At 41.4% G+C, this 23,298-nt stretch overlaps 2 protein-coding genes across 2 annotated transcripts in view; both read right to left on the reverse strand.

Moving 5' to 3' along the window:
- Window positions 1-23,298, reverse strand: part of agbl4 (AGBL carboxypeptidase 4) — a 439,604-nt gene that overhangs the window by 108,212 nt on the left and 308,094 nt on the right. The window lies entirely within an intron of this gene.
- Window positions 1,721-22,015, reverse strand: bend5 (BEN domain containing 5). Its single transcript, XM_023298435.3, has 6 exons — window positions 20,186-22,015; window positions 19,023-19,153; window positions 17,672-18,140; window positions 15,851-15,999; window positions 10,202-10,415; window positions 1,721-7,953 (listed from the first exon to the last, which is right to left on the reverse strand). The coding sequence occupies exons 1-6, from the start codon at window positions 20,367-20,369 to the stop codon at window positions 7,757-7,759; spliced, it is 1,344 nt and encodes a 447-aa protein (XP_023154203.1). The 5' UTR covers window positions 20,370-22,015; the 3' UTR covers window positions 1,721-7,756.

The raw sequence follows: 23,298 nt of genomic DNA on the forward strand, positions 1-23,298 counted from the left end.
CTGTAGAACCAGCGGAAAGAGGTGTTTGCTGACCCAACAGATGGCATCTGAACAACAGAATGGACGTCATGAAGCAACCAAATTGCGCTATATTGGAGTTAATGAAGTACTCTATGCTGCTTGTGGACTGTTGTCCTATTCTTCCTTTAAGACTTTGGTGAAGTCGTTGGACATTTTTGAAGGCAGGATCAAGTTATTGGACACACATAATGATTAAAATCTATAAATTCCTGTAGAACCAGAGGAAAGAGGTGTTTGCTGATCCAACAGATGGCATCTGAACAACAGAATGGACATCATGAAGCAACCAAATTGCGCTATATTGGAGTTAATGAAGTACTCTATGCTGCTTGTGGAGTTTTGTCCTATTCTTCCTTTAAGAGCTAGGCGAAGTTGATGGACATTTTTTAAGTCAAGATCACAGTGTTGGACATGTGTAATGATTAAATTCTATCCATTCCTTGAAACATCAGTATTTGTTGATCAAATACATGGCCCAAATACATCTCCTCAAAAGAATGGACATCAAGAAACAATCAAGTCTGCACTATTTGTTATTGAGGATGTCGATGCTGCTTGTGGAGCGTTGTCCCACTCTTCCTGAAAGGTTTGGAGAAGTTAGTGGACATTTCTGGACGTCAGGGAAATGTTGAGTGTTGGATGGATAATATGTCTGGTAAATATGCAGGTTATGGTAGGACTGAAACATCTTCTTGAGATATGCAGATGCACATTCAAACATCAGGTGATGGCAGCAGATGAAGAGGATAACCACAGTAAGAGGACTTCATCTAGAATATCGTTGGGAACTGAGTTTGCCATTGGTGAAATTCAGACATATTCTTTCTCCGTGTCCCTCCACCTTCATGGAATCACTTTCTTAATGACACCAAACGCCATCTGCTCTGCACGGCTTAAAAACTAGATTTATCAGTGAACAGGGCCGCTCTCCATCTTGCTAGTGTCAAATGAACAATGCCATTCTAGCACTAGATCAAGTCTTTGTTGTGGCTGATAAGATCAAAGACCAGCTTCCCTTTGATTGTTCTTCCCAACAACTTCATCATCAGCCTCAGTAGATGATCTCAAACTATTCTGCAGCTGTACGAGCTGGATGTGATAAATCTGGACTTAAGCGGTGACACTTAATCTGCGTTCATGACGCAGATTGTTGTTCTGTGGTGTCAACAATTTCTTAGACGAGGTCATCCAAGTGCCTGGCCTTAACTGACATGTAGCATCGACCCGCTAACAGCCCATTCTCGTCTTGCTTTTTTCATATGTGGCAGTTTGGTTTAAAAAAAGCTGGAATTTGGAATCTGGAAAGTAGCATTTTACAGTCATTTGTGTCTGTGTGCTAGTCACATTATTTGAACAATATAATTCCCATTGAGGCATACTGGACAAGGTAAACTGAATAGTTGAACAGTTAACAACTTTTCTGAACAACTGAACCAAAACAATGAGATTTCTTAACTTTTATCTTGAAATAAGGAAAGAAGAACATTCTATGTTTGTTTAAAATGGTTGGTGAGATATTTTAGCGGTGGAGCAGCAAACTGCCCAACATTACCGTCCACAGACTGATACTGCTAAACGGCTGAACACAGACTTTACAAACTGAACAAGAATTGCTCAGTGCGCTGAGCTTCTTGTGTCCAATGTGAGTTCGACCATGAGGCAGAAAATGACAAGAAAAAAGACCAGAGGTTTGCGCTGATAGAATAAAAGTCTCGATTTATTTCTGTTTATCTATACATTAAACAGGTGTTCCTGAATGCAGCAAGAGAAAACACAGAACAGGATGCTAAGCGTCAAAGAGTTGCTCGCATAGCAGAGGTGTGGCCGGTTTAGCAAAGACATGTACACTCTCTATCGCATATACTTAGAACATTTTCTGTAAATGTAGGGTTGCCTCTGGGAGGCGAAGGTAGGGTGAGGGAGTGTTTACTGCAATAGTCTTGAAAATCTTTTCACATTATCATACCAACTGGAAATAATCCATACAGTAATAACCCTGTCTTTCCCTAATGATCACTGCAATGCATTTATAACTAGTACAGACAGGTAGATACCCAAGCAGCCCTGTTTAGCTCAGTTTAATTCAACTCGAGTGTGAAAGCGTAGTTCTGTATGGATTTGTCATGTCGCCGTTTGTCCCGCTATGCAGACACATTCAACTCTCTCCAGTTATCTATCTCTGTAGTTGGTCCTCCACCCAACAGTGATGTGGTACCAGGTTAGTAACTCAACACCTGCATAGGAATTCAATTACACACAAAGCTCCCTGGGTCAATTCCCTGGACCAGAGCAAAGTTGACAATTGAACCATTATAAAAACAGTCCAACGAATGGCTTAAGTGCTTGAATAAAACCAACCGCTGTGTATTTCAAACACACACTACTCACAGTAGAGAGGCGCCAGCACAATTCATGTTCAAAAACATGGTTGGATTTAATTTAAAAAAAAAAAAAAAAAAAAGTACATACATACTAAAAGGTAGCCCAACCCACCTCTTCAAAAACAGAAAAAAAAAAAAAAAAACATACTTCAAACACTTTGGCGCAAAAAATATGCCATTGGTGTTTGTGAACAGTGTGAAAGAAAATATAATGCACTTTTAGTACACTTAAGCCAAACTCACAGTAAGTCAATCATTGAACAAATTGCTACACTAAATTCATCATTTTAACACTGAAAATTACATCATTTAAATGACATTGAGGGACAAAGCGATACGACTGGGAATCACAGATTAAAGTAGCAACGAGATCGAATTGATTGTACCAACTAACATGCAGGAAACTCCACAAAGACGGCTTCATGGATGCACTTAGTGATCTCAACTTCATGTTTCTTTTTTTCTTTTTAAATTTACACATTCCCAGGATCACTTCTAAATTAAGACTACCAATGGAATCGTTCTCCTAGAAAACAAGCTGGACTTTGACTCAAACAGAACATGGCTTTGCAGAGGACCTCTTCTCCTGCGGCAACACACTGCCGAGTCCACGTGAGATTTCCTATATGACAGTCTGGCATGCAAACCAGTGAACAGTGGTATCCTTTGAATTTAACTGAGTGTGAGCTAATACTCATGTACTATCTATAGCGTAACCTGATCTAACCAGTAAAAATGCATATTTCTGAAAATACAACTGCAACAATGTAAGTTGATAGACAACAGATGCATCCATTTAAAATCAGCAACTTCTGAGGTACTTCTGAAACTCACAGCTGAGGATATAATCACTATCTACAATATTTGGATGGATAGCATATAAGTCGATATAGTAATAGCAGAGTTATCGGTTTTGCGAGATATTTTGGCTTAGAATTTGATTAGCTGAGGGGATAGTGGCGGTTGACACACCTGAATAAAACATAGCTGTATGACGATAAAAACATAGAAAAACAGCACCATTTGAGGTCCGATAGATCAGTTTTTGAACTGTTTGCTGGTAGCACCGTCAACCAGTAAAAATCTCAGAATGCAATACAGAGACAGAACACAACCACTGATCAACTGCACAACATAGCAAAGAGCGAAGATATATATTCAGACGACCCCTCACACAGACACCCCTTTACAGCAGCATCTTTAAGCAGGTAATAAAACTGATTTCTCCTAAGAATGATATTTGTGTACTGAGGTGTTTTACAAGTTTTATATGCTGTACATGTTGAGAGTAATCAGGTATACCTTTTTCTTATAGATTTTTTTTTTTTAATATACACACATAAGTTTACAGTCACTGACAAACACCAGAGTAACAATGAGGTAGGACGGTGAAGTTAGATGAAGTAGAACCGGTTTGTGGATTGTATACAAAGTTACTGATACCTTTAATAAAAATATAGGCCTAACAATGTGTTCCTCCCGTTTTTCTGATCTTGAAGTAAGTTTGACATTGTATCTGAGGCTCTAACGGTAATGTGTTTTGTGTATGTGTAACTTCTGAGAACTGCGACATGGAGCCACTTATCTTGTTGCACAGAGTGAAGTTAAAAATGGATGTTTTTTTTCCTCTATCCCCAATCAAACTGTCAGAAAGCAACATAAAGCTCCTGAAGCTTTGACAGGGTGTTCACAACATAAGCCAAAAACGCCGAAACGCGGAGGAAAAAGATTCGCTATTATCTCGATACGTGTGCATTTCTTAAATCTAGTCCGTCTAAATGTCAAGAGTAAGGAACTAGAGGTGGCACAGAAGAGGATCACAGAGCCAGCGAGGTTGTGTTTCCTGCCTATCGCTACTTAAGTGTGAAAGTGAGAGCACTGGAAGGTCTGGTGGTGTTGCAGAGTCCATTAATGGCTCTGCACTGGGTATGTGATGGTGTACGTTACTAATATGCTGCTAAAACCCAAACCACCTCTCTGCAAGTGACTCCGTACAGTTGATAGAGATCGTCCTCGCCATCACAGATTAAACCGAATCTGGGTTAAAAACATACAGTACTTCCATACAGCTTTCATCCACAGAAGGTGGTTAAAGGATTAGGCTAAACCGCACTCCAGGAAAACCAGCCTTGTGAAAAAAAAAAAACAAACATGCTTTACAGGATGTAATAGCTCTATAAAAATGCTCTTTCTTTAAGCATCATTTTAACCACACCCCCTTTTGGCATCAAACAACAAACACAAACACAACACACGACAAACTGTGTCAGAATTTTCAGCAAGGTTGCTTTGCACAGCAGAAATCTTTTCTTTTAAAAATTGCATGAATTGTCAAATACACCCTAGCGCACGTAAACCTCACATGTTGCTTTGTACAGGGAAAAATAAAACAAACAAAAAAGTAAAGGACGCTGAAAAAAAGGAATTGTTTGAAAAGGAGCCCACCCTCCCAAAAAAAAAAAAAATATACATACATATCAATAACATGTCACCGTTAAGGTGACTTAAGATTCACTAAGCTCCGATACCGTGGCATGGGCCATTTTTTGTGCAAACCCTGCTGATTCCTCAGTCAGCATCCCCCTTCTTTAGCTTGATCTCAGCATTCAATACTTTGGCTTACAGTTACCACTCATTTGTAAATATACACAATTATTTATGCCTATATAAGTCATATTTATACATAACCAGCATATTGACACATTAAGTTAAAGCACATATTCCAGTCAGCTTGCACATTTCATTGGTTAAAAGTCTTTAAATTGGTGAATCCTGTTTTGCACAGAAGAGTTGTTTGTTGCTTGTCAATTCGCCAAATAAGCCATCTATTGTTCAGGAGGCTGTAGTGGAGTTTGAGATTCCAGTTTTAACATAATTTAACTTATGGAAAAATGTTTTCTTAACACCCCGAATAATTCTTCTTAAACTTCTCATTAAATCTATCAAGCTTGTCGAGGAGCATTGGCATGTCAGGGGCTCATCTGACCAACAAAACAAAACTAAATCCCAGAACTCATTCTAGCCGTAACAAACAATAAACCAAAATGTTCTAAGGTGCTTCATGATAATACAATGATTGTTAAGCCTTAATCTATAAACATATTTTTAAAAAAAGGACAAATACCACAAATACATTTCTTTAAGTTTGAAGAAATTGCCCAGAAGTTTAAAGTGCATTCAATGTAAATGATTTGTGTTGATCTAACTACTGCATCTCAACTGTTCGAGCGCAACGGTTTAACAATACAGGTTTTCATCTTACTATGGCAGATCCGTACGCAGATCCTAAAGTGAGGTTTCTTAAATATCACATGTTGTGAATGTAATGTATGGGTTCTGTCAAAAATCAGATGCAAGGAAAGCCTCGTCTCTCTCCTTCCACAGAGATCACTTTGGCTAAGCGGGGGGATATTTTTTTCAACTGTAGACTCCACTGATCTACATTTGGATACAACATCAAGCTTAAAGCCAACAATTCATATGAAAAAAATAGTATCTATATATATATATATATAAACGTAAAAAGAAACATGAAATTGACAGGTAACATGAAATTACAACATCAATTAGCTAAACTTAAACCGGAACCAATAAACTGTAACATGACTACAAATTCAAATATCCATGTTTGGTGGAAAAATAAAAAGATGTGATTTATGTACACTAAAATATCTCCAAAAACATGAAGTAGCTTAAGAAAAGGCTGATCTGAACTTTTTTTGAAACAACAAGAAAAAACAAGACAGACAAAGAAAATGAGAGACGGAAAGAAACCGACGGACAAACGAGAATCTAAGAGTGAGAAGAGGAGAAAGGCTTGATGGGCAGCTCTGCAGCAGATTCACAGTTAGCCACAGCTAGGTCACAGTCGAGATTTCAATCTGCAGCATTTAGTTCCAGCCTGCAGACAGCCACACAAACCATTTTGGGTCAAAACAATAAAACAACAGGAGAGGAAAGAAAATAAAAAACATGAAAAACATACAAGAAAAACAGGACATTTTAAAAGTTCTGATGGCATAGCTCAGAGGAAATTGTCACTGGAGCAACCTTACTTTGTTCCCCAGCGGTGTGGCTTTAAACAAGGAGGGGTTATTATGGGGTTCAGCAGGGCCAGACAGCTTCAACAGCAAAATAGTGTTCCAGACAGCTTTACCCACAGCTAACACTGCTCCCACAAGAAGATGACCTGGACCGTACAGAGCTGTGCACTGATTTTCATCACGGCAGTAGTCCGGCTCAGCTCAACTTAATGGTGTGAACCACACAGAAAATAGTACCTGGCCACCTCTTACATTCTCACAGCAAAGTGCAGGTGAAGCTTCATCACTTCAGCTTGCTATATATTTACAATCACAGCTTACTAGAAAACCCAGGAGCGTACCAGTCCCTGGTGATTGCCAAATCCATTTAAGGCCTTTCTAGGCATCAGTGTGCCCGTACCACTACAACCCAACAGTCAAGTTTTCCGAAAGTGACATGTATGATTAAGAGTAACACACGAATATCCCATCAAAACCTTTCTTGTGCTCTCTCAGTGATGGCAAACATTCGAAACTCATAGGTCAACATAAAAAAAAACAAATATAGCACTCTGTGGACTCAACATTAGAGTCATTCTGCCCATTAAATCTCTATAAGCCCTCTTTTTAATAAAGTGAGGTGTTGTGATTAACCTACATTAAGGGGGCGCACACACTCATAATTAATCTCTTGGAGCAACAGAATCTCTGCTGCAAAATTAAATATGGCTGTTACTAATTAAGACTTGTGCATTTGAGACCCTCGCGTCCCATTCTATGCAATAAGTACCAACAGCAAACACTCAGATCCCCAGCAGCCGTCGGGTGAAACAGTCAACCGTTCACTAAGATCTAATGCGAGCTAGTATCTTCAAAACGTCACCTAGGGAACTTTTTTTTTCTCCAAAACTTTTTAAAAGTTCAAGGACCCAAAATTATGTTCTGACACAGAACAATAAATTAATTTAACAATCATATCTAATTTCTCATCTTTTGACACATATGCACACACCTCAACGAACCGTATCTCTGTACCAATGCCACTGTAAAGCTTATAAAAACAATCACACCAGCTCATATCAGACTAATTCACATGTGTTTACATTTCTAACTGGTGGGTAAAGCTGTCTGAGAGCCAATTAGCAAAGTGGGAGAGACGTGGCTCTACAGGGAGGAGGGAAGGGGCCGGTTTGTTTTAAGAACCAAATCCGATGTGTAAGAAATATAAGCGCTTCTGAAATGGTGACAGCTTCCCCCAAACGCCCACATGGAGTCCCCTCAGTGTCCTGCTGACCACGCAGGGGCAGAAGGCGCTGGCGTGACGGTTGATCCTTATATGCCATCGTAGGTGAAGTTCTCCATCTTGACTGTCTGTCTGATGAGCAGCTTGGACTCCCGCCGCTCCTCGTTCTTGATGGACTTGTTGATGTCCATTATCTTTTCACAAATGTATTTGTTCACTTTGGACAATCTCTGCGTAATCTCTGCACTGTCGGCTGTCTCTTGAGACACTCTGTCGTAGAGACACTCTGGGGAAGGAGCGAGTGGGAGGAGTCAGACGACATCGTATTAAGAGCCGCTCATCTTATCTTTGACGTGTAATGAATGTATTTTTATGGATGAAACAGTGCATGAATGCTTTTTCTGTATCTGATGTTTTCCAGCTTGACTCAACTTACAAACGAATCTTCTGAATAAGAATCCGTCTCTTATGGTACATGTCCACAGGAGCATTCTAGATCATGCTGCTTCCCAACATTGGAATCAACACAGGCTTCACCTTCTTACAGCTGCACAAATATTTGCTGCATCTGATTTGATAAACGCTCCCAGATTTCAAACCGGCTCATTAGGAAACTTTATCTTTTTTTACAAAAGCAAATGAGGAATAATCTGTTGAAACTGTGCTCATTTTAAACTAATAGTTTTGTGAGGCGTTGGACCCTTGCTTGATGCACCTAATTTGCATAAAGTAGCCAAGACCTCAACTTTATGCAAATGAGGAGTAGGCAACGTGATGCCTTGTCCGTCAAGCTGAAACGAGATGCTACCAGAAAGCACTGATGTGAAGGATCTACGGGTTCATTTTTAGCGCTGCTTCCCAACACTGGAAATTCACGTAGATGTCTGAAGGTGCTCTTTAACAGGAATCAATACAGGCTTCAGCCTTCTACAGCTGCACTAACATTGGACCAATGCTTCAGTTGGATGCTGGTCCCAGATTTCAAACCACACCAACATTTGGAAACTTCGTCGTTTATAAGAGAAATGTGTTTCTGAAAACACTTGAGGTCAGAAATAAGCTATGCAGTTCCCGATTAGGTCCTCATTTTAGACCAACAATGGTGAACGTAAAATTTTTCCACTTTATGAGGAGACAGTCCGTCTCTCAAAACGCAACGAAGCTCCACTGGAACGCACTGCAGGGCATTTCACAGAAACAATAAGTGACCAATCCTGGGGTGAGGGCTCTACAGGGCTGTTTTTAGATATGTATATCACTGCGCTGCTTTCCAACACTTGATGCTCGATTGGTGTACAACTCACACATATGATTGACAGGCGCTGTTTAACAGGAATCAATATGGGCTTCACCCTCCTACAGCTGCACAGACATTGGTTGCACCCGATTGGACCGATGCTTCAGTCGGAGGCTGCCTGCTTCCTAGACTTAAAACCGGTCCAAAAATGGGGGCTCTTTTAGAAACTTTCTCGTTTATTACAAAATTAGTACAGTGAATGTGTTTCTGAAAACATCTGAGGTGAAAAATTTCCTCAGTTTAGACAAACAAATCTAGTTTAAACGTTTTATCAAAGTTTTGTGAGGAGTCGGAACCCCGTTCGACGGACCTCATTTGCATAAAGGAGCTAAGATTTCAATTTTCCGCAAATGAGAAGTAGGCAATGCTTTGTGTCTTAAAACCGAACGGGAGACTACCAGAAATGCCGTTCCACATAGACAATGAACGGTGGAAGTGACGGATTTATAGGGGTGTTTTTAGGCAATCTGGGGTCGCCCTGCTTCCCAACACTGGATGCTCGATTTGCGTACAACTCAGATGATTTACAGCTGCTCTTCAACAGAAATCAATACACACTTCACCTGTCTACGGCTGCACAAATATTTGCTGCACCTGATTGGACGAATGCTTCACCCGTAGGCTGCCTGCTGTCCGGATTTCAAACTTTCTCTTTCACTACGAAAACACTCCTGTTTCTGAAAATGTCTGAAATAAGAAATAAGCTATGCAGCTGCTGAATCTGTCATCATTTTAGACTGACAATGGCTAGTTTCAAAGTTATATAAACGTTTCAAAGCAATGCTGCTTCCAAACATGGGAGCTTGCTGTCATGGACATACAATTCAGATAACTGATATCATGGTGGCTAGCTGGGATATTTTCTCTATTATTATGAAAACAGACCACCAGAAGGTGTTTCTGCAACAGTCTGAGGGGAGAAACAGTTTCTCTGTTTCTGCTGAAACCATCTTCATTTTAAATCAGTAATGATTAGTTTAAAGTTTTTGGAAGATTCCAGAGGCATTGGATCGCGCTCAATGCACCTCATTTGCATTAAATAGCCCCTGACTTCAACTTTTTGCAAATGAAAAGTGGGCAATGCGACGCCCTGTTCCTCAAAATGCAACAAAACACTACCAGAATGCATTGTGTGATGGCTCACAAAGACAATTAATGGAAAGCATTGAAGTGAGAGATCCTGTGGACGCGTACCATCAAATGATCGTGATTTTATTCATTCTAAAACTGATCTTACCTCTGACAATTTTGAGCTTGCTGGGCGACAGCGGAGGTTTGGGCAGGGCATCTTTCTTTTTTTTGGTGGCCACTCCGGTGACACTCCGGTTTTTGAGGGTTTCTGTGCCCCAGATCATCACAGCTAAGTTCTTTGTGAACTTGGAGTCTCCCTGGGTCCGCTGTAGCTGGTGCCACTTCTCCTCCTCCACCCAGATCCCGCCACCAAGGTGTACCTGCACAGGAGACAGATTCACAACAAAAGGTTACTAAAGCACAACTTAAAGTTTGCATGTCTAGTTTAAAGTATAGTAAAATGTTTTTAAGCTACCATCACAGCGCCTTATGTCTCACAGCACACTAATACTTGAAAGCCTGCTGTTAAACGTGTACCATTTTGTTAGTATCGACATTTTAAGGATGCCAGTGTTCTAAGAGAGGCCTTATTTCCAATGATTCGCCTCATGCACACCTATGTTTTCCTTTTCTAATGACACAGCAGCTTTAATGGTGAAAAAAATAACCCATGGCTGGAAATGCAACCGCTCTTGTCGATTGTGCACGGATTGTCCATAAAGCAGATGCTGATTTTTTATTTTTTAAAACAACTTCCTTATTTAGCTTACATAGCTGAAGTCAGGGTGAGCCTGCAGACCATAAAGCCTTCCGTTAAACTTAGACTGAGGCAGCCAACATGACCAACTTGGCAAAGCGTCTCGCTGTCAGACATGCTGACCTCATGAAAAGATTTTAAAAAGCAACAGATTAGTGAATATGATAGATATTATAATTACAGTTACAAGTGTTTAATGACAAGCAAACATATTTCACCATCGGAGTTTCATAAGGCAATTAAGGGCAACAATAACAGCATAATTTGGCTTTATCTTTACTACTAAATCTCTACATGTAAACGCAGCGTTCACACTCGTTACAACAAGCTGCTAAAAGTCAGGCATTCACAAGTACACAGATAAACACCACCAGCTACAATGATCAATGCAGTTCCTGGAGAAAGAGTGAAAATGGATGAAACGTGCATTCCAGTACAGCTTGCTTTTATCTCTGCAAGGATTCAACCTTTTATAAGCATCACTCTGACATGTGAAGGTGGTGTTAAGAGCTGATCGCAGTGACGAGTTCCTACAGTTCAGGTTGACTATGAAAACGTCTGGACAAACTACGGTGCAGTAATTCACTCCAGTTGTTCTATGGCTTCCTCTCACATCCGCATTAATGTTGTCAAAATATTTGCTTTTCTGCTTTAATTTAATTACAAAAAGCCACACATTTATTATTAATTCATTATTCCGTAACATTTTGTCTGAATTTTGGTAACTGTGACAATACTAGGTGCTATGATCAATGCATATAGTTTTATTTGTGTGTAGAAAATGGATGATAATGCTATTATATAGCCTGCATGGGATAGTCTCTTTTACACCACAGCTACATGTACTGATGGTGCGCGCCAAAACTTTTCTGCCTACAGAAGATCTATAAAAATAATCCTCAAATTTGTAATCATGTGTTTGTCCAAATACTTGAGCCTGTGAAAAAGTAGGGTATATTTAAAAAAGGCTCTGTAATTCCTAAAAGGTTCATGAAATATGTTTGTTTAACTCCTTGAATTAAAGCTACGCTACAATCACATCTTGACTGTTTCATTACAAATCTATTGTGATGCCGTACCGAGGTGAAACTACAAAAAAATCTAAAAATGAGTCTAAATTTCCACGGACCTGACTGCTTATGTTATTACCATCCCACCATCCATGATGATGCTGGGGGGTTATGGACATGTGTGTATGCGAATGTTTAGCTCAGTCCTCAGTTCATGAGTCCGATGTGTGTGTATGCGTGTAGCCCATCTACTTCCGTCTCAGACCTCCGGCGTCTCAGATTCGCGAGGGTGGGAGCGCGATAACACAGCAGGTTGCTATGGAGACGTCCTCGGTTGGCCCGGTCCAAAAGTCAACAGGTGTCCTTGGGAAAGTGGGGGGGGGGGTGGGGGGGTGGGGGGTGTAGGAGAGCTATCTCTTGGCCATGAAACTTCCAGAGGAGTTTGTTATTGTTCTAGGGGCGCCAGAATGTAATCAGTTATTCACATGTTTGGGCGGAAGAGAAGTAATTTCACCTTCCCCCTACTGCTCTCAACAATTTTAGACCTCAGCTGTAGTGATTCTCACCCTGATGGCTTCCAATCTGCGACTCAAATCAACAGTCACACCAAGCAAATTGTTCATCTTACGATTGAGTTCGTCATACCGAGAATCGGCAGCCGTGATCCTTTCGTTTGCATAGACCAGCAGAGTTTGGACGTCGTTTCTGTCTGCGGTCTTCCTGATTTTCCAGAAGCTCAGGCCAGTGAACGAGCCAATTATCAGCAGACCTGTCATCATAAATCCGAATATATAAACATCTTCCACATCCTCCACGGATAGGGGTGCCAGGCACATGACCCCCTTCCACTTCCCCCAGGCGTCGATCACGTAACCAGAGGCAAAACTCCCATCCGGGCAGGTAGGCTCCCCTAGGCCTGTGCTCTTTGTGGCGACAATCTTGTCAATTGCGTTGAGAGACCAGTTAATCAATTCCATGATCGGTGTTTCGAAGGTCCAGTGCCAAGCGATCGCTCCAAGTCAGACAGACGAGACGAGACGAAGAAATGCAGCAAGCAGGGAGACATGAGGGTAGGGAGGAACAGAGATAGCGGAGCAAGGAAAAGTGCGACCGCCTCCTACGAGAGCTGAGATCTGTCAACTGTATGTTGTTATGTACTATTTACCTGTTTATTTTGCATGTTCTCCCTTGCTTTATTTTAATTTTAGTTGCCTAGTTCTTTGGTGTGATGTCTTTAATTCTAACTTTTAATCTTCAATCTTATTCTTTAGTTTTTAAACTGCCTTGTTCCTTTGTCTGATATGCATCTTAATCTAGCTAATTATTCACTTAGTTATCATTTTTACTATTTATTGTATTTGACTGCTCTCCCTTGTCTCCTTATGTTTTGCTTGATTGTCTCTGCATGTTTTGACTGTCAAAGCACCTCGTGAACACTGTTCTTAAGAGTGCTATATAAATAAAGTCATTATTGATATTATTGTTATATACATCATCATTCAAAAGTTTGGAGTCACTTAGAAATGTCCTTATTTTTGAATGAAAATTAGTTTATTTTCCAATGTAGATAACATTAAATGAATGATAAATCCAGTGTAGACATTGTTAATGTGGTAACTGACTATTGTAGCTGGAAACAGCAGATTTTTAATGGAATATCTCCATAGGGGTACAGAGGAACATTTCCAGCAACCATCACTCCTGTGTTCTAATGCTACATCATGTCAGCTAATGGTGTTGAAAGGCTCATTGATGATTAGAAAACCCTTGTGCAGTTATGTTAGCACATGGATAAAAGTGGGAGTTTTCATGGAAAACATGGAATTGTCTGGATGACTCCAAACTTTTGAACGTTTGTGTAGGTGTAGCAACAGGTCTACTGCGACTTGTGGAAAAAACAATCATAGCGAGAGGTGATGACCGTGACAAGCTACGAACAACCAAAAGGCTGTATGCAGCTGTGTCACATATATATATGCAGGGTTACCGCCAGCGTATTCTAAGCCTAAACTGACCTGCTAGACCTCAGCATTGATGACAAAGTGGTTTGAAAACTCATAAACATCATCTAATATCTGAATCTCCACCAACTCAGCAACTTTAGTCCAGACAACAAACTTCTCTGTGTGCCAAAGCTGATTCAAACACATCAGATTGTAGGTTTTGATCCAGTAACAGTGATAGTAATAGTAGTAATTTCCACGCCTCATTGTTTGCTCCCATCGCATCTAACAACGCTCAGCGCTCAATCCACATTTCAGCCCGCTCCACACAAATCACTCAACGTTCCCTCCAATAAAACAACAAAAAGTTGCACACGCACTGTATTTTCATGTTTTGCTCTAGCTTAGTTTGGCACATTTGCATCCCAGATTACACCATCAGCTCGTGATGTGAGCAAAATTGGAGCAGCACAAAGTGGCAGACGAGGTGAAGTGCTGCCTGTTCAAAAAATATCCACCCTTTACTCTCCAAAATTCTGTTGCTTGTGCTCATCTCCACTCATGTGGCCAGGTTATTAGCACTGTGTGGAGCAGTTTAGGCCTTTTTTTTGTATCGTGGACTGTGGAATTGCAGCAGTATTACTACCAAATGTCTGACATTGTGACATCTGCAGGACAAGGTACGATTTAGTCCAACTGTGACAGCACACATCTCAACCAGCTCCTGCTCAGATCAAACATCCTGAGAAGGACCACTTTCACCAAAGTAGAACACGTAAATAAGCTCAGGCTACTAGCTGCTTGTAGCTTGGATTACCTTCATTATGAACTTAGCCTGCAGCTCTCTACACGCTGTCACTGCACACTGCATAAGCCTGCACCAAGCACTCCAAGCTGATTGCCAGGCTAGGCAGGCTGCCCTGGCCTTCTAGGTGAGCTAAAGCAACAGGGGGCATATGTGACTCTCTTTCCCTTCTTCACTCTCTTATCACCGTAAAGTCTTTAGGCTAGCATCCAAAAGGCTTTTCCCTGTGCAGCTAATGTGCTTTAGGCCCCTGGCCAGTAGACAAGCTTTTTACTGCCCTCGAGTTAGACAAGACTGTTTTCATCCTCCCTCCCCTTTGCTCTCATTTATCTCTTTCCCTCCATCTCCCCTCCTCCTTCCCCAACCCCTCCCTCCCTGCTCTCACTAGGGCTAACCTGTCACTCACTTTAAATTCCTCTCGTGCAAATAATTAATATGGGGTCCCTGATGTAGGAGAGTTCTAATTTGCAAGTGTTCTTCACGCTTGAAGTGTCTGCAGGCCCCAGAGCTTGTAGTACCAATTCCCCCCCTGTCATCAGAGACAGGACGCTGGTTGAGTTACAGCAATGGGGGGAGTAAAGAACCCTAACAGGCTAATAAACACTGATGATGCTGGCTGGGCTTGCAGGAACAATAATAATCTTCTCAACCTTGTTTACCTGCTAGGGCAGGGCAGCAAGGGGGAAAGGACTGATCAACTATGACAGCATGTTCCCAGCTTTATGGGCGTTAAGAGGAAATACAGCATTTCCTGCAGAATCAGGGCACTTTCTGCTGCCACCCAAGAGCAAGAAAGTCATGAATACAGGAGAAAGAACTGAAGAACTCATGACTCTTGAAGGTTGGCAGGTGTTATTAACATTATTTACAAGAGAGGGTCGGAGATCTTTTCGTTTTACCAAATATATAACTGAAGAGAGGCACATGTAAGTGATCAGAACTGAAAATACAGCCCTGTTTTCTACGTACTGAGCATTACTAACAAATTCTAACAGCATCAGAAGTTAAAGTCCTGGCAATCATTTTTTATGACATCTTTCATTCCTGCGCTTTGAATTCTACTGTGGAGGATCCTTTTGTTTACATTCGGATGACTGATTTTGCTTTCGAGAGTAAATGTCAGAAGGAAAACAGATGAAAACAAACAGGGAACGTCCCATAAAAGACGACATAGAAGATTTGGTGGCTGATAAGCAGACAAGCGGTGAGACTAGAAAAAAACAGAACAAAACTTGTGCGCCAGCTGGAATGGATAAAGAAAATCTGAATAAGAGTGCTTTTTAAGTCCAGTCAGACTTACCTTCCCGTCGTTGCAGGTGTACACTGTTCTGGGTGAGGGTGAGTAGCTGGAACTGGTGTTGGCTTCTTCTCTGCATGTCTCCTGGGCCTCAACAATAGGTTCAACCACTTCAGCCTTGATTGTCTGAGTGCCATTGTCATGCATAGGCTCTAGGAGACAAAGGACACATTTAATATTATGGACATACATGCAACAAATCAATCACTTCCAGTCAACTTTACAAAACTTTATTACACTGCACCATATGCTATTCATAAGCAGCTGGTTGCACCTTAATCCCTACAGTAGTATAGTTTGAGCGTCCTCCATTGGAACAGCGCCCACCTGCTTGTTTGCTTGCTTCCCGCCTCGGCTTCCCTGTGTGTTGCGACAGGCGGTTATTTTAGCCCAGTAACTAAGCTGGCTTGGTGGCCAGCCATGCTAAGCCCCAATGTAGCTGATGAGTTTTAATATCGGTCAGCGCACTCCATCCCCTGCCTGACAGCATCCCGGGGTGCTCTAATCTTTAGCCTGTCCATTAGATGGTCTAGCCAGCAGCCAGGCGCCTCTGTTCAGATCTACGGGGGAGCCGAGGTTAACGCCAGCAGCTGGCAAAGCTCGAGTTTGTCCAGGGCCGCGCAAGCCAATGACACCACTGTTAATCACACTTACAACTACAGCGCATTGTATTATTTACCACTTCAGAAATGGATCTATTACTTTTGACCTTCTATTGTAGCTTACCTATTTGGATTTTTACTAATGTATTGTGCTTAGACCACATTTATTCTCATGTTATTGTAATTTTTTCTAAGCAATAGAAAGTTCTATCTTATCTTCTCAAAATCCCTGGCTGGATTACAATTTATATTATGCATTATGTAACCTTTAACAATTGTTATACCTGCCATTTTCCCTTTTACAACTTATATTGCATCCCGAGCAGCACAAAGGCCTGTTAAATCTGTACTCCTGAGTTTTCCTCTTTTTTTAACTTTATCTTAAGTCTTTGTATAGAGGTTGCGCTGCCTGTATTATGAAAAACTTGCATGTGACACTGGGTTACAGTTTGCACAGTTTGTTTGCAAACCAGCTCTTCTGTGCACTGATATATGGAGTTGTGACACCCCTATTCAATAATAAAATACAGTCAATTTTAAAATATTAATGCATTTACTTGAATACTTGAATTGGAACAACTAAGTGTCTCATTTTCTGTTAGAAACACAAAACAAAAAAGGATGAACCCACAAAGTTCTTCTGTTTTAGGAAGGTCGGTCTTATCAGTAGCCCATTCTGACAGCCTAAGACACAAACTAAAGCCCCGCCCTCAAAGTTACGTTACTTTAGAGCTGGTTTAGTTTCACTTCTAACTTTATCTGCATGGCATAATTTATCATAATGACAGCAAAATTAAATGGCATTTACATTGAAACTAAAAAAACAAGGTTTGAAAATGATTCCAAATCTATTCAGCAACATTTCTCTCAAAACTTCCTCATAGTGTGATCATTTTCTTGACGTTTTTCCACACATTTGTCATTGCCCTTAAAATAAAGTGTAGATTCTTGTCAACATTACTGCAGATATATAGTAAACACTAGTATTATAAAGTATACAAAACTCCTCTCACTGAAAATATACAGATTTTACTGCCTATCTTTAAAAGTAACTAAAGTTCTGTGTGACTGAGTAGCAGCTTTTTTTGTTGACTATGTAAAATGTGTATTCATTCTAAGTACAAAATGATTGAACTTTCTTTAAAAGACAGAGAAGTTTAAAGGTTATTAACCACCATTGTGGCCGCAGGGTCTGTTTTTGTGTTGGTGTGCATTTTCTCACCACTGCCCAGTCTCATGAGAAGAACATCCTGCAGCCTCCTGTTGAAGTCCCTCAGTTCTTTGACTTCTGTCAGCAAGCTGCCATATTCCTTCAGCTTTTTGGCCTGCTGCACCAGCTGCCTGCGGGTTCTCTCCAGCTCCTGCTGCAGCCTCCTCATCTCCTCCTCCTGTTGCCTGTAGCTGTGAACCAGCTCCTCGTACAGGACTCTGGGAACTACGGCGGCGGCCACCTCGGACACGCAATCCGAGTCCACCTCCAAGTGCTGCTGGTGATGATGTTGCTGATGCTCTGCCTCCATGTCTTCATCTTCATCATCCGCATCCTCTCCCTCCTCGGCCAACCGGTCCTCGTCCAGGTCCTCTTCGCCCTCCATACAGGAGTTGGCTGCATTTCTCTCCAGGCGAGCCACTACCGCTGCCAGGCTCTTGGAGGAGTTGGAAAGTGGGCGTCCGTGGTCATGAGACAGGGCCTGAGGAAAATAATGACAACTTAGGGAAGAAACAGGCCAAAGAAAGGAAATTTGAATATTGCAAATTGGACTATGAAGATTTCAGAGGTGGGTTTGTGACAACATTTCACACAATTTCACAAGTTTCTTTACAACTTGGACTTAAATAGGACTCAGTGTGACTCCATTCAACACAGGAGGATGCAAAAACCCCATGGATCAATGTGAAAATGACATGAAAGGCAGAAATGCAAACGGTTTTGTTTTGACCGTGTGGATCTCAATAGGAACTGGGAGGAGAGGAGTCACTGAGTTCTTTGATGAGCCGCTCAGAGGATTTGTCTGTGAAAGGGCAGCTGTCCAGAGTGCTGAATTTGTGTTAATCCAGCATATGGTAAAAATAGCGTGGGGGATTTGGGGTGTCAGCCAAGTTTATGAAAATGTGACGTTGAATCATCAATATGTTTGTTTAAAAATAAGACGATCTGTGTGTTTAACATCAGCTGAGCACATGCCGCCCCCCAACCACCCCCACCCCCACCCCCACCCCCCAAACTTAGATTTATTTATTTATTAGTAATCCAGGCAGGGCCTTCTCTGACACAAGTGAAACCCTGTGATTTCATTTAATAATAATTTTCCATAAAAATTACTTTCAAAATAAAGACATCATATATGCACACAAACTAAGTCTGTATTTGAAGTCCCAGAGATCTGCTACAATAGGACATAAAAGGTCCAGATCAGCGATATCTGAGAGGATGCATTTTTGTGAAAGGGACAGTATGATGAGGTGATTGAGGTACAGAAGGTTATATTATAATTACAGTAAGTCATGTTCAGAATGATTTTCTCTTTTTTTTTCTTTGCAAAACAACCACAGTCCACCTGAGATGATCCTACCTTTTTATGTCTGAGTGGCATTCTCTCTTCTCCAAAACTGTTCTCAATAGAGTTTCCTGAATTCTTCGTGGTCATCTTGGGAATTTTCATCTTCTTTTGCGTTATACTGTCTTCAAATTCTTCTACTGTATCTGTGAAGCCCAGAAATAGAAGCAGGAAGAAACTCATTAAAGTTCCCAGAAAGTTACATGGATCTGCCACACAAGTCTGTACAGGGTAATAGAATCCATTTGCTGCCTCGTCTCCTCATTGTGCTGCACTAAACTAACTTTAGCAGCATGTTCTGCACCTGAAGCCTTCCAGAGAGACTGCGGAACACACCGTCCTGCTCTGGCTGATGCTGGAAGGTGTTGGCTACACTGAACGGATCCTGCAGCCCAGACGGCTCAGATTCGGGGATTAGTGATGTAGCTGGTTAAAGATCGTGCACAGAAAACGAACACTAGCGAGGCTGCGGCTGAAAGCACTTCTCCTGCACACTTGTTAACAGCCGTGTCATGTAACAGCCATGACGCTGGCGTGTTCCTGCCGGACAGACAGCTCTGTGTTTGTCTGCAGCACCGCAAACCCCTCTGTGGCGCAAAAGCTGCAGATAAGCCAGCTAACAAGCTAACCGCAACCCGCCCCAGCCTCCGGAGCACCGGGCTCAGCTGTACCCTGCACACTCCTGCTAATGCCAGCAGCTCAGACAGTCAGACATGTTCAGAATGTGGTGGCAGCTCTGCAGCTAACTAGCGCGTCGCCGCTAGCATGCTAACTGCTACAGAGTTAGCTAGCAGCGTTAGCTTCGTGTTGTAAACAACCGCTGGGACTCCCTAACGCTGCCTGCCACGTATTTAGCGAGACAAGCGACAGCACTGCGCCGAAACCAGACTGGTAACTCGCGGAACACGGCAGTCTGAGTGTAAAAAAAAAAAAAAAAAAAAAAAAACCTGTAAAGCACCGGCGACAAGGTACGACTACCTACCAAACTTATGTTAGCATATCTAGCTAGCCGCAGCTGAGGACGTTGTTGTTGCTCAGTCAGACTCCAGCTGATCACGGAGGACAAAAACACTCGCTTTGACACGTTTCCCAGCTCCGCGCACATCAACGACACTCGGCCAGATGGAGAAAAGGAGCGTTAAAAAGAGAGAAGCCGGCGTGTCAGGAGGACAGCTTACCTGCAAGGGCAAGGATCTGTGCGTCGCACGGCTGGCCTGCGCTGCCATTCTCTCCAGCTCTGTGGACCAGATACACCTTCTGATTATCAAAATCTGTCCTGTGCAGAGGTCTGAAGTCTGCCACATTGGAAACGGGCAACGCGTAGCACATATCGTCTTCAAAGAATCTAACAAAAGCATACATTATTTACTTCTCTTTGGTCCTGCACTTTGGATATGGTTGACAGTTTTTTCCTCACAAAGTATTAAAAAAATATACACATAGAGGGGTTGGGGATGGTGTCTGCGCTCGGCTACTCATGCCTGGTCCACATCACCACGGCAGATCATCAAGGCATGAGTAATAGACATGACATGAACTTTGCTGCAGGATGCAAAGGTGTTCAAGAGCCGGTTTTAAATCGGTGGAGGCACAAAATAAATATTAATGTATTAAATTTGAACGTTTTTAAGCATTATTCTCAAGAATCTTTATTGTCATTGTGTTTCCATACAGCGAAATTACGATTGGTGACTCCCAGCTATAGATTAAAAAAAAAGAAGAAAATGGCACACTATATACAAATAAAATAATTTTTAAAAATCCTCAAAAACTCAGCACAACCTGCTATGTGACACATGATTTAACTGTAGCTGACAAACCTGTCTGACATCAAAGAAAGTTTACAACGTGACATGCTGTTAAATCCTCATCAATCCTGTCTCCACATTGGGGATAATTTATAAATAAAAGTATTTAATAAAGGTAGTTACCTGCAGTGTTGTTCTGTTGTTCCATTCGCGTAAATTCACGCAACTTTTTCACTTCTCAGATGGATTCTGCTGCTGTTTGACAATGCAGGTATTTACTAAACTCAGAGGAAAGACTCCTACAAACAGTCGGAAGCAACAAATTCAACTTCACATCCGTCTTGTGAAATAAAACTCCAGAGTGCAGTCATTTATTATTATTAATCTAAGCCGTTAGTGTCTGTTTTTATTGCAGTCAAGTTTTATTATTAAGGATACTTCAATGTGTAATTGATGTGAAATCGCAGAGCAATGAGAATGAGAAAGGTGTGTTGTGATTTTGGCAGCACAATGTGCTTTTTGTGCACTCTGGGATGTTTTTCGACCAATATTGGAGCTGAAATGTGGAAAAAGTCACGCTATTTGTTAAAGCAAATGGGTGCAGCTCAGAGTTGTTTCACATTAAATGTGAAATGTTATTCAGTCCAGCCCCGTCGTGATTTTCACGGAAAAATGAGCAGGGTGCGCATTCAGACGTGAAGCCGTCATGTTCAGTTGAGGTCAGATTAATGGAAAACAGTGCAGACTTAAGGAGGGAATTTTCTTTTTAGGGAACTACAATGAGAAAACCCACCAAGATGATTACCTGCCTGGTTAGATTTCATTGGTGTCAGCGTGCTTTCATGTGTTTCCTGGTGTTCTTCTCGTCTGTTCCTTGTCTCAAACCAGGAACACTTAAGAGCAGCTGACAGAAATGAACTCTTTGTTATTGTAAGACAGCCAGGTGGTTCTACAACAGGATGGATTTCTCTCAGTTGTTACTCTAATGGAGGGCACCACAGTCGATAAATGACACTAACAATTTCGTTCTGCTTCGGCTGCTGTAATTGAAAAGTAACTGATGCAGAGCCTTTTTTTTCTTCTCTGATATTTCGTTTCATAGTTTCAGGCATTTAGTTAGTTATGATTGGGCCCGTTTCAAATGCCAGCTTCTCCATGATGTTTGTTCACTGTGCTGTATGACCGTTCCCTGAGTCAGTTAGATGTATACAAGAGAGTTTAAAAAACAAACGCACAAAGCGATGAAAATGACTGTCAGAACATAATGCCACTCATTTCATTTCGCTTATTGGAGCAGTAGTTTAGGCTGTTTTCAATACAAGTGCAGGGTTACGTCTGCCAGCTATTGATTTAGGAGCTCGCTTCGCTTTTCTGTGAAGAATCATCAAGTCAAACCATCAACAAATGCAACACATTCATATACAAAAGTGCCATTTTCTCCACATTTTAAAGTAAATGGACCAAAAGTTGTTGAGAAGTTTTGGAGGCCAAGCTGCAGTTATCTTGTGTATCTATTTGCAGCTACTTTGGCAGACCCCACAAACTATAACAGGAACGAGAGTGATAGACAAGATATTTGGGCAGCTTCTGAACAAGTCGAACAGAGGATTACTGTTAATCTAAGCTTCTGTTCAATAGCTCTCCTGTCCTCAAAGCTGGGCTTGTCAGCATAAGGCTGCTCAGTTTCTGGAGCTCTCTGTCTTTGAAGTGGCCGCTGTTTGTAAGGGAACACCTCTCCACTTAAAAGTCCTGCCTTGTGCAGTCTGGAGAAGTTTAGACAAAACTAAGCAACTTTTTTTTATATGTAAAGGTGCAGCTAAGATGGAAGTCTATCCAGAGACACAGTGAAAACTAATCTCTGGAAATGAACTGTATTTTCCATCCATCCATCCATCCATCCATCCATCCATTATCTATACACTGCTTAATCCTCACTAGGGTCATGGGGGGGCTGGAGTCTATCCCAGCTGACTCAGGTGAAGGCAGGGGACACCCTAGACAGGTCACCAGTCTGTCACAGGGCTACATACAGAGACAAACAATCACTCTCACATTAACACCTACGGGCAATTTAGAATAATCAATTAACCTCAGCATATTTTTGGACTGTGGGAGGAAGCCAGAGTACCCGGAGAAAACCCACGCATGCACAGGGAGAACATGCAAACTCCATACAGAAAGATCCCGGGAAAGCCGGGACGTGAACCAGGGATCTTCTAGCTGCAAGGCCAAAGTGCTAACCACTACACCACTGTGCAGCCCCTGTATTTTCCAATTTCTGTAAAAAAAAAAAAATTATGTACATATTTCCCAAGAGATTCTTAAAAGACTCTCAAACACTGTCTCACTTGCAAAAACACATTTATTCACAATGTTTTGGTGCTAGAAATTCATCAGGCAAATGGTTTGGTGCAAAGATATACATACGTGTATGTATAGATTAATGTTGCACGGGCTCTGGAGGTTTACCAGGTGATTGTATTTATATTTGTACTGGGGAGAATTTTGAGCCAATTTTACATTAAAGGATTTATTATAGATTT

This window comes from Amphiprion ocellaris, chromosome 2, assembly GCF_022539595.1.
Source record: "Amphiprion ocellaris isolate individual 3 ecotype Okinawa chromosome 2, ASM2253959v1, whole genome shotgun sequence".
Classification (NCBI taxonomy): domain Eukaryota; kingdom Metazoa; phylum Chordata; class Actinopteri; family Pomacentridae; genus Amphiprion; species Amphiprion ocellaris.